The 12,994-nt window shown below is 40.8% G+C and overlaps 1 protein-coding gene across 3 annotated transcripts in view; it reads right to left on the bottom strand.

Moving 5' to 3' along the window:
• Positions 1–12,994, bottom strand: part of LOC124615537 (protein O-mannosyltransferase 1) — a 160,969-nt gene that overhangs the window by 58,390 nt on the left and 89,585 nt on the right. For all 3 annotated transcript variants that reach the window (XR_006979799.1, XM_047143502.1, XM_047143501.1), the window contains one exon: positions 10,639–10,888. Coding sequence is in view for 2 of the 3 variants with exons in the window: in XM_047143502.1 (XP_046999458.1) it covers positions 10,639–10,888 (250 nt within the window). In the remaining variant the exon portion in view is untranslated. The remainder of the gene's footprint in view (positions 1–10,638; positions 10,889–12,994) is intronic.

The following is a 12,994-nucleotide window of genomic DNA, read 5'->3' as shown; positions in this document are numbered from 1 at the left end:
TTCAGGAAGACCTTCGGGGTTTGATGAAGAGCATTTAAACACAACCACAATGATCCACATCTTTGTACTCAAGTACATGTGATCATTGGCACCACAGTGCGACATTTGCATGTGATGGGGAAACTTCAAAAATCAGATGTATGGGTGCCACACACTCTAAGCCAAAACCACAAAAATTAGTGGGTGGTCCTTTGTGCGTCTCTGCTTGCTCGTCATTAAATGGCTTGTGAACGACACCGACCATTCCTATTCTGCATGGTTACTGGTGATGAGAAACGGCGTCTTTATGCAAACAAAAGGAAAAGAAAGAGATGGCTGAGCCCAAACAAAGCAGCAACTCCCTCTACAAAGATCTGTGTACATCCTCAAAAGATAATGTTATGCATGTGGTGGAACAGTAACAGTGTGGTGTACTGCGAATAGCTTCCCTGAGGTGTAACCATCTCTGCTAGCATTTACTGTCAACAACAGAGATGTTTTGCAGATGCTACCCAAGAACAATGACCATGAAAACTGTGTCACATGATGCTATTCCACGACGTCTGCCCGCTTTCTGCATGACTGACAAAAAACACTATAAAGGAGTTGGGTTGGGAAATCGTTCTGAATCCACCTTATTCACCTGATCTTGCGTCCTCAGATTTTCCACCCTTTCTGCTCTCTGCTGAACAGCCTTCAAGGAAATTCCTTTCCAGATAAAAATGCACTCCAAACATGGCTCAATGAGTTCTTTGCTTCAGTACTACATGATTTCTATAGTCACAGAATCAAAAAGTTAGCATAGTGTTAGCAGACTGTTGTAAATAGTGAAGAAGAATATATTATTAATGACTAAAGTCTCCGTTATGTGTATCTGTTGTGTTTATTAAACTTATGGAAAAACACTACAGACTTATGCACCAACTCAATAGTTAATGCCTCAACTCAAAGACAAGGGAAACATGGATCATATGTGGGCACAGGAGGGCAGAGATCCAATGCACTTTGCAATTCAGTTACGCGAGTTCCTTCATGAATAATTTTGATACCCCTGGATTGGGCACAGTTCAGCAACATCTCCAGCCCCATTGAGACAGCCACTTCAAAGCATGGATCTTACCATGTCAGACAACTCATTACGAGAAATAATAAAGAGCTTCAATGTTGAGGAAGCCTTTCGAAGTACAACTACTGATATGCTACACAATATGTTACGAATGCATGAAGATGCATGGATCTCTGTGTAAGGCACAACAGTGCACATGAAAGATCCACTGTAGTTTTTACATATAGGTACTTCAATATATAATGTAGTGTTTTGACTTGGTGGAAGGAAACATCTTGCACAACATAGATGATCCACAAACAGGTTGGCATATGACAGTAATATGTGGATGCCCATGGCTGAGTCACAGATTTATTTGCAAATACAGTATTCCTCTCCCAGGAGAAGTAGTTACAGGTACGGATATAGTTGGTTAGGTGTGTAAAGAAAGAGAGACCCTCCCCACACACACACCCACCCACCCACCCACACACACACACACACACACACACACACACACACACACACAAACATCTCTGTGCTGCTACAGCATACCAGTTGAACCCACAATGTGTACTCCAGCTTGTTAAAGCACTTGTCCAAAAGCTAGCAATGTTTACATTCTTTTTTGTATGCCTGTAAATAACTCAATCCTTTTACTAATTGGTGTGCTGTTTCCTTTGCTCTTTAGTTATTTATGTTCTACAGTATTTTCCTGAATATGTTGTTATTCCATTCTCAAGAAGCACTTTGTTGATAAGGACAATGGTACAAAGCTGTTCAGACAGAAGAAAATAAAAGTCTGGCCTCTTCAGCCAGTGATAGTGATGACTGTGTGTGTGTGTGTGTGTGTGTGTGTGTGTGTGTGCGTGCGTGTGTGTGATCTACTTTAGAAAAAGGCCTTAACTTATGTGTTTAGTAGTCTTTCCATTGTGCGTGTCTGTGGCTCAAAATTTCGGCTGTAATGTGAATAGCAATCTACCTGTTTCATAATATTGTCATTATTCCATCCTGGATTTTCCATTGATAGAAGAAAATAAAATGAATATAAAGATCTCAGCAACTCAACATTTACACGGAGCCATGCCAACTTGCTCTTAATCTAATAAATGACATATGTTGCAGTCCCACAGATACTAAGAACAGAATGGCTAAACTGTCACAAAACACATATAAAAGCACAAGAAAATACCCTAGCTTAGGACAGAAGGATAGGTGTTATGAAGTTATAAAGGAAAGACAGTTCACTCGGACCCCAGAATGGAGAGACCCATTTGTTATAAGAATGAGATGAGACTAGGAAAGGTGAGGGGGAGCAGGGGGGGGGGGGGGAGGGGGGGGGGGGCAGTCAGAGTAGGAGCTCAAAGATACCAAAGAGAGGAAGAAGATGAAACAGTATAAAGCTACAAATAAAATATTTAAATCAGGCATAATGAATAAAAATATAATACAAAATAATAATAATAATAATAATAATAGTAATAACCCGTGTGAGGTTGGTAGATCCTCCATCGGGCGCCTCCCCAGGTGGCGGATAGGGGAAAGCCTCCTAGATATGGGTGGCACCGAGGAAATCAAATACTCGGGGCGGACCAAAACTATCACATCCTCGAGGATAAGTACCCGGAGTAAAAACCGGCAAAACGAAGAAAACTAACACAAAAGCCCAGACACGTCTGTGTGGTAACCACCGGTACTCTGGCCAGCGTCTGTCACCAATGGTGCGGCTGATACGAGCTCCAGGAACTGAAAACCCCTGGTTCTACCAAACTGGCGCAAGCCAGACGAATTACAAGCATAATGGCAAGTACACCTAAAAACAACATTACCCCAGGTGGACGATCCACCCGTCGCAAGACGGCAACCAGGCACTCGGATTCTGGGAGACCTGGAGATGTACTAAAGGGCGAGTCGGAGCGCTCTGGCAAACTACCCAAGAAAACACACACATACTTTGGCACCTTCAACATACAGACACTAATACAAACGGGAAAATTACACAATCTAACAACGGAACTCACCAGTCAAAAGATCTTGATACTAGCGCTACAAGAAACAAGATACACGGATTCAGACACAATAGACTACGGAAACTACAGATACTTCAAGAGTGGAACCAACAGGAAAATCGGCAAAGGAGGAGCACTCCTCGGCATGGCCTTCGCAGTAAACAAAAACATCCTAGACTCAGTAAAAGAAGTCAACGCGATCAACAACAGGCTCATGACCATGCGAATCAAACACGCCAACAAGAACTACACCCTCATCAACGTACATGCCCCCACGAACGCAGACAACAAGGACAAACCAGAAGAAACAGACAAATTCTGGGACAAACTCGAAACCACACTGGCAAAAATACCCCAAGACAACGCGAAAATTCTACTAGGCGATTTCAACGCACAAATCGGCAGAGAAAAACGCTACAGAAAAACAGTAGGAAATTTCCCTGCACACAAATTCACCAACAAAAACGGCACCAGACAGATCGAACTCTGCCAGCAAAACAACCTCAAAATCATGTCAACCTCCCTGATGAAAAAGCCCAAGAAACAAAAGACGTGGCGATCACCAGTCCACTCACTAGGCGAATTCCAGATAGATCACGTGGCAATCTCCTATGAATACCAGAAAGAAATCCACGACGTCCAAGTGAGAAAAGGTGCCAACATAGATTTGGACCACTACCTAACAAGAATCAAAATCAAACTCACACCAAGAAGACAACACAAAAAGAAATTGACCTCACCGAAATTTGATACAAGAAAGATCAGAGAATCGAACATCACCGAACACTGGGAAAAACAAGAGGCGAAAGATTGGACCAGCTTTAAACAAAAAATTGTGAACACAGCCAAAGAACTGATCCCGCTGACTAGAAAACCCAGGCACCCTTGGTGGAACACTACCTGCGAAATCGTCCTACAAAATCGAAGAACAGCTTTCACAAACTACAACAGCAACAAAACACAAGAAACACAGGACAACTTCTATGAAATTCGAAGACAAACATCGAAAACAATAAGACAAGAGAAATGCAAATACATAAACGATCAGCTAAACTCCATCGAAGAAGACTTCAGAAATTTCAACACACGGGATTTCTACAGGACGTTCGCCAACCAAGTCAAAGGATACTCACCACAGAACCTCTGCTTCAGAAAAGAAGACGGAAAACTGGCACTTACCAACAAAGAAAACTGTGAAGAGCTCGCGAAGTACTTTTCAAAATTACTAAATTGCCCGGAACCTAACTCAACCTTCGAACCCCGAGAACCGGCCAACGCACCGGAAGACTCACCATCACCAACAAAAGAAGAAATCCTCCACTGCATAAAGAAACTGAAAAACAACAAGGCAGCCGGTGAAGACGGAATAACGGCAGAACTGCTGAAGAACTTAGGACCAAACTCGCTAAACGAAATCACACAAATCATACAGAACACCTGGACAACCGAAATCATACCTGACGACTGGAAGACCACACTCATTCACCCGCTACACAAGAAAGGCGACAGGACAGACACAAACAATTATAGAGGAATTTCCCTGCTACCGGTCATCTACAAAATTCTATCAACCTGCCTTCTCAGCAGAACGCAAGGACAACTGGAACCCGCCATCTCGGAATACCAAGTGGGTTTCAGACCCAACAGAGCCTGCCCCGAACAAATCTTCAACCTGAAATCAATCATAAAATCCCACATGACAAGCCTCAAAAAAATCATCTGCACTTTCGTCGACTTCAAAAAGGCTTACGACTCGATCGACAGAAAGTCCCTCATCCAAATCCTCAGAGAATAAGGCCTAGACCAAAAGACCCGAAGACTAATCGAACAGACACTAACCAATACAAAATCCAAAGTCAAATTCATGGGCGAAATCTCGGACCCCTTTGAAATCCACACTGGCCTAAGACAAGGAGATGGACTATCCCCGCTATTGTTCAACATCGTCCTGGACAAAGTAATGAGCGAATGGGAAGCTGAAGTCAGGAGACAAAACACCTGGAGACCAGTCACATTAGGAAGGAAAAGACTGGAAATCCCTTACCTAGCATTCGCAGACGACCTAGCGATACTGACCTATGACCCAACATCAGCAAAAACACAGATCGAAATCCTGAAAGAATGCGCCGAGAAAGTCGGCCTACAAATCTCTTTTGAAAAAACGCAAGTCCTAACAAGAGAAGGCGACGACATCACAACCAAGTACGGCAAAATTAAAGGGGTCACACACTTCAGATACCTAGGCGAAATCATCGAACCGACCGGAACAGAGAAACTGGCTTACGAAGACAGACAACAGAAGACACGGAAATCACTAGGCATGGTACGAAACGTCTACAACAAACAACGCATTTCCAGAAACACCAAGATCAGACACTATAACACAGTGATCAAACCCGCCGTACTGTATGCCAGCGAAACACTAGCACTCAACAGGAAAATCAAAATTGAAGAAATCAAAAAAGAAGAACGCAAAATCATGAGGAAAATTTTAGGAGGAAGACCCACACCAGATGGCTACAGACTACAGAAGAACTCAACAGTAGAAGCATATTCGAACATCGAGAACGATATGAGAAAAAGGCGCCTTAAATTCTACGGACATTTAGATAGACTCCCTGAAACAAGACCCACCAAGAAAATTCTAGAACACATCAAGACACTTAAAGTCTCGACACCCTGGATGGAAGGAGTCCGAAAAGACCTACAAGCAATTGGCACCACAAACACCACAGACAGAAGCACCTTCCGAAAACACATAGACAATTGGGAAGTAAAGTCAGAAGCGCTAAAACAGCGGACCAAACAAGAATGGTCTGAGGAGAGAAAAGAGGCCCTCTCCAAGAGAATGAAGGAGTACTGTAAGGACAAGAAGAACAAGCCTTCAAAGTCATAAGCTTAACGATTTCCTTTTAGGGAAAATTCGCCAACAATAAAATAATAATAATAATAGCAATAAAAGATAATAATAGACAATATGAGGCATCACCATAAATTAATGGAGATTAAGTCCAGAAGAGTGTCTGAATGCAAAGATACGTAGGATGGCCACCTTTCAAAGCTCAAGGGAACTACAATTGAGTGGGAAGATAGAAATAAGCTGTATGGTTGAACAGGCACTCTAGTCCCTTGCATCTTGCTGTACAGCACATTCAGCACCTGGGTACAGTGTGTCCCCTAGGTGGGCAGTTCTAGTATTTCCGTCTATGTGCTCAGCCACTTTAGTAATGGTCATTCCTATATAAAATGCCGTGCAATGGACACACAGTAGTTAGTAAACGACAGATGTGTATTCAAAACTTGCCCTACCTTTGATAATGTATGATTTACCACTGGTGGGGCTTGAGGAGGTAAGTGCTGAACATTATATGAGTATACATGCCAGAATGTAAGCACGGAAGCTCAGCAAAAGAATTTCTGTTCTTGTTTAGGCGACACATACAGGTATGTTGTCCCGGGCACAGTCGCAAAGCTGGGAGAATCAATATTAGGAAGGGGACAAGACAAGGCTTGGAATTCAAAATTTAGTGGAAGTTCTACCACTGAGACTGGCAACAAGAAAGTAAGAGCGGATGGGGAAAGTTCCGGGTACTGCAGTTTCAAAGACAATAGTGCCATCATACATGCAGCAGAATGAGCAATCAGATTTCGTCTTGTGTAGCTGACATAACATAATTGCAAAGTACACTAAACTGCCATTGCAGAATGTTTGTTCAATTCTATCACATGTGTGGTTGTTTTTGTATGTAACCATCGCAAAGAGAACTGTGAAATATTATCATTTGAACTGATGAATTGTAAGCTCTTCATAGTATCGACTACTGCCAGTACGATCCAATATGTGACGTTAAGTGCACATACGGGGCAGGTCAGTAAGACAGGTAATAGTCACACAGAAGATAGAATTGTCTTGGGTTACAACAGTTTGGCAGAGACACTGGACTGACCAGACTGACAACCTAACCAAAGATAGTAGAGTGTGAATTACGAACAAGCAATAGCTTATTTCTTTATTTTATTTTATATTACTTTCGAGGCGGAGGTCACTCAGACCTCAACAATCCTAGCCTAAGCTGCTGCTGTTGTTGTCTTTAGTTCCATGACTAATTTTTGCAGTTCTCCACATTAGTCTATTCTGAGCAAGTTGTGTCACCTCAGATGATTAATGTATCTGAATAATACTTGAACCTATTTATTGCAGCCATGCCTTGGTTTCCCTCTACAATTTTTATCCCATACCCCTACTCTCTGCTATGAAACTACCTGCTCTTTAATGCCTCAGGATGTCCTGTCAACCAATACCTTCTTTTAGCCAAGTTGTGGCATAAAGTTATTTTCTTCCCACTTTAATTTAAAATGTCTTCATTAGATAATCAGTTAAATGGCCTATTCTTCTTATGTAGTGCTACATTTCAAGCTTTTATTTTATTATTGTCTGTACTGCTTATTATCCACATTTTACTTCCATATCAGCCTACACTCCAGGCAAATACTTTTATACTTTCATATTATGAAAAGGAGAGAGTGCTACTCACCATATAGAGGAAATGCTGACTCAGACAGATAAAACAAAAGGACTGCTACACATGTGAGCCTGCGTGAATGTGTGTGTGTGTGTGTTTACTTACTAACATTTTAATTTGTTCAAATGGCTCTGAGCACTATGTGGGACTTATCACATGAGGTCATCAGTCCCCTAGAACTTAGAACTACTTAAACCTAACTAACCTAAGGACATCACACACATCCATGCCCAAGGCAGGTTTCAAACCTGCGACCGTAGCGGTTGCGCAGTTCCAGACTCAAGCGCCTAGAACTGCTCGGCCCCCAGGGCCAGCTTTAAATTTGTATTTGATGTTAACACATTATTCAGTTTCTAGAAACACTTTTCTTTCTACTGCCAGTCCACTTCTTATGTCCTATTTACTTCTGTCATTACATTATCTTGCTGCCCAAATAGCAAAACTTGTCTATTACTTTCAGTGTCTCATTTCCTGATCTAATTCCCGCAGCACTGTCTGATTTAATTCAGCAAAACTCTATCATCCCTGCTTTACTTTTGGTGTTGTTCACCTTACGGTCTTGTTTTTTGTACACTTTAATTCTGTTCAACTGATCTTACAAGCCCTTTGCCGTCTCCTTGGTTTCTTTCAGCACGTGCTCAATGTACAGCTTGAATAATACTGGGGACAGGCAACAAACCCTGTCTCACACGCTTCTCTACTACTGCATCCTTTGCATGTATTTCAACTCTTATAACTGCACTAGAGTTTCTGTAAAAGCTGCAGATAAACTTTCACTCTCTGTATTTTATCTCTGATATTTTCAAAATATCATATCACAAGGGACATTTTACAGCTTGATGAAGTATTAGATATATTGTCTATTTAGACAGAGCACAAGGATAGGGAAGGAAATTGTTTGCTTTTTATTAGAATAATCTGACATTCACCTGAAATGATTTAGAAAAACCAACAATGAACTAACTGAAGAAGTGGACAAGGATATGGTCCTGCTCCTCCAAAATCCAAATTCAGTGCTTTACCCCCTGAATTCCCTCATTCAGCGAGGAGCAATAATTTAATGATTTCTCTGCTAATACAGTACACAAATTACCATATTTACTCGAATCTAAGCCGCACTCAAATCTAAGCTGCACCTGAAAAATGAGACTCGAAATCGAGGGGGGGAAAAAAAAAATTCCCGAATCTAAGCCGCACCTGAAATTTGAGACTCGAAATTCAAGGGGAGAGAAAAGTTTTAGGCCGCACCTCCAAATCGAAACAAAGTTGGTCCATTTTAATATGAGACACAATTTAGGTCGAATGAATGACGATACAGCTACAGCAGTTTGGTTCGAGTCGTAAGCTTAGCAGTTAAGGTGTACCAGGTAGCCATTGCTATGCGTCAGGTGCTCCGTCCGTATTTATACAGGTACCCCTCCTTTTTCACGTGCTTCATCTGGTTTGAATTGATTGCTTATTTTTCTTTGATCTCATAAGTGCCGTTCTCTTTGTTATAGGTGTTTATGTCACTCTGAGCTGAAAATGCATTACTGTACTTTGTCATGCTTTGTTTTACTGTGTCAAGCATTGTTGTACTGTGTCATGCATTGTTTGTCGCATTCTGATAATGAGTGTTTCCGACCTGTCGCCGCTCGCGGCATGGCTTGCTTTTGTGCGCGCTACCGCCGCTTACAATGAAAAAAAAAAAAAAAGAGAGGAATTGTCTCATTAGCAAAACAATGGCAATAGACTGCTATTTGTTGTTCCTTACACTGCTGCTTTCTTTGATAACGACCAACAAGAACCAAATAATAGACTGCGTATGATAGAAGATGTTCTGAACGAGAGTTTAGCGAAAATTTTTATCCGTTTGAAAATCTTTGTGGGCGCCTCTTTAGTACATTACATTGTGCACAGAAATTAGAGTCATCTTAGATTTAAAAATCTAATCAATTGCCATGCTTCATTTCTGACTGTATCACTATTAGGCATAAGAATAATATGAATATAAACATGACATGATATGTATATTCTTCCATATTCTTCCGCGTTTGCTGTTGTCTCACACTAGTTTCGTAGTTTATTAGGCTGACAGGATTTGAATGATATAGCAGCAAACACGAAAGAATACATGGCAAAATGTTTATATTCATATTATTCTTATGGTGAAGAGAATACTGCATGTGATTCACAGTTCATAACAGTCCCTATTAGCAACCATCTCTTCTCACAGGTAGGAAAAAACTCAGAATGTAGAGTTGGCCATATTGACAAACATCCCAAAGTCTTGCCAGTCGGATTTTCGTAGTACACTGAAATGCTGCTACATTCAAAGATGAACAATACGGAATTTGTATTTACTTCGTTGGATAATGTACGAAAATGAAGTGGTCGAAACTCAGGGCGGAGAAAAAAGCTCGTCTTCCACCTTTTTTTTTTTAATTTATTTACTGACTCAGAGGTTTTGGCACCAGTACTTATCTTTGTGCCTGCAAAGCATGCCTGTGTAGCGCTACATATATTCGACGGCAGAAGTTAGCTGTGACGGCACCTACCAACATTTTTCAGAACTTCCGCTTACTTTGCACTCGATTCTAAGCCGCAGGCGGTTTTGTGGATTACAAAAACCGGAAAAAAAGTGCAGCTTAGATTCAAGTAAATACGGTATAATCAAACATCTGTGGACTACATATGTTTTAATCTAAACCATATCCAGAGACTACCACAACTTTCATTAAAACATTTGTTTGTTTCACACTGCCCATTCAAAAAGTGTCCCAATGACAATAACAAGTGCAGAGATTTGGTAATAATGGGAAGATTGGGGTTTGAATGGGATGTATAGGATTGAAATTTATCCCTTCAATAATAGATAACTGAATTTCCCTTTTTATGCAGTCACTATACCATCTGCAATTTCATAAAAACTGTGAAAATATGTGGGACAAACACTTTTGCAATGTTACAATAATCCTAAAATTAATACAAATACTGAACAGAATTACTTTTCTCATTTGGCACTGACTACTTATGTTACCTCAGTGGAACTAATGTACATATTCCATCTCAATAAGCGTGTAAGTACAAATAATCAAGTTACCTCAAGACTAGCCTGGAAGGCACTTGACATTACACTGTCATGTGGTCCAGCTAATGTAAGTACTGAGAGATGAGCATAGAATATCCCAAGATATATCGCCACAGGCACTCCAATAACGACTATTAATCGGGCCAGTAACTGGAACACAACTGCTGAATCTGACAGCTTCCTGTTCCCAAGCAGCTTCCAATAATCTTGTGCAAGTATTGCCATTGCAAGAGAACATGAAAAGAACCCCACATACTTCACACTGAAAACAAAGGACCAGCATTTCTTTTAAAATACACAACACCATAAATCAGACAAAACAGATAAATGTATAGGACAATGCAGCCTGGCACATGCTTCTACATGCTTTGCACAAGACATTACAAAAAAGCTTCATGCATAGACATATAAATGTAAAATACAAGTAGAAACAATTTAAACAGACAAAAGACCACATAGCCTGCACACAAACTGACAGTGCAAAATGTTCAGGTAATCTCTCTCTCTCTCTCTCTCTCTCTCTCTCTCTCTCTCTCTCTCCTCCATCCCTACCCTCTCTCCCCCCTCGTGTGTGTGTGTGAGACAGAGAGAGAGAGAGAGAGAGAGAGAGAGAGAGAGTTTCAGTACAACCAGCAGCTAGATGAGCGAAGTGACCCACTCTGGTTCTGTTATGCTCCATAAGTATTTGGCGCCATGGTGTCTACAGTGCTTCTCACATAGCAGGTGGTTCATTCGGTAAGCACAAAGACTGAGGTAGTTTCAGTTACATTCAATTGGATTAACATCCAGGAAATTTTTGAGATACGAATGGTTGTTGTTGTTGTCTTCAATCTGAAGACCGTCTGATGCAGCACTCCATGCTAGTCTACCCTGCATAAGCCTCTTCATCTCTGCATAACTTTCGCAACTTAATATCTATTTAACCCTGCTTACTGTATTCAAGTCTTGATCTCCGTCTACAATTTTTATCTCCCCCTCCCTTCTGCCCCCCCCCCCCACCCTCCACATACATACTTCATTCAATTACCAAACTGACAACTCCTTGATGCCTCAGAATGTGTCACACCAAGTGATCCTTTACTTAGTCATGATGTGTCATAAATTTCTTTTTTCCCAAATTTGATTACCTTTCTCCTCATCTGTTATTCGCTCTATTCATCTAATCTTCGGCATTCTTTTATAGTACCACATTTCAACAGCTCCTATTCTCTTCTTGTCTGAACTGCTCAATTGTCCATAATGCGCTTCCATAGAAGGCTACACTCAAGACAAATACCTTCCAGAAAAGACTTCCTATTATATTTGATGTTCACAAATTACACTTTTCAGAAATTGCTTTTTACTTGAAATTACTAGTCTGCATTTTATATCCTCTCTACCTTTGTCACCAAGAATTTATTTTGCTGCCCAAATAGCAAAACTCATCATCTACTTTTAATGTCACACTTCCTAGTACAATTCCATTCGCAATGTCTCATTTAATGACTGCATTCTGTTATCTGTGCTTTACTTTTGTTGACATTCATCTTATATCTTCTTTTCAAGACACTATTGATTTCATTAGACTGTTCTTCAAAGTCCTTTGCTGTCTTTGACAATTATAATACCATCTGGAAACGTCAAAATTTATATTTCTTCTCCACGAACTTTAGTTCCCTTTTGATATTTCTCCTTGGTTTCCCCCATAGTCTGCTCAATCTACAGGCTGTATAATGTCATCAAAAGGCTACAAAAACCTGTCTCTACCCTTCCCTACTACTACTTTCTTTTCGTGTCCTTCGACTTTTAACTACAATGTAATTTCTACACAAGCTGTAAATAACTTTTCACTCCCTGTATTTTTATCCCTGCTACCATCAAAATTTCACAGATTATTCCAGACTAGAGTCTTGCATGACCGAGTAAGCGAGCACAAAATATGAAATGGGGTGAGCACACCCTAACTGGATAGGCTGCCCGCACTAGTTCTAGTGACCGAGCATAGATGCCGTGACCGAATACGTAGCACGTAACTTCAAACACATTACACGTGTCATTATCCGTGTGGTGTGTCTGTCTCTCTGTAATCATGCAGCGCGAGGAAGCCAGTGCAGTAAGATGTAAGATTGAAACCAATGTTTGCACACTGAAGAAACTGGAAGGTCTAAAATGCCTAGTATGGAGTAAATTTCTGTTGGTTGTAGACGAAAACAGTGCGTCTACTGGGTACGTATCGTGCATAAACTGCTCCACATTATCGTGTTTCCAGTCGGGAACCACTCATTTAAAGAAACACAGTTGCAAGAAACCTCACAAAGATACAGCTCCTTCACGGTTATTGGCAGTAATAAAAAATAGTATTACAGCAAAGTGTGTTGCCATGTGTGCT

Source organism: Schistocerca americana, chromosome 5 (genome assembly GCF_021461395.2).
Source record: "Schistocerca americana isolate TAMUIC-IGC-003095 chromosome 5, iqSchAmer2.1, whole genome shotgun sequence".
NCBI lineage: Eukaryota > Metazoa > Arthropoda > Insecta > Orthoptera > Acrididae > Schistocerca > Schistocerca americana.
Note: the sequence above shows the minus strand (reverse complement) of the source record. Positions and strands in the feature narration are given on the sequence as shown.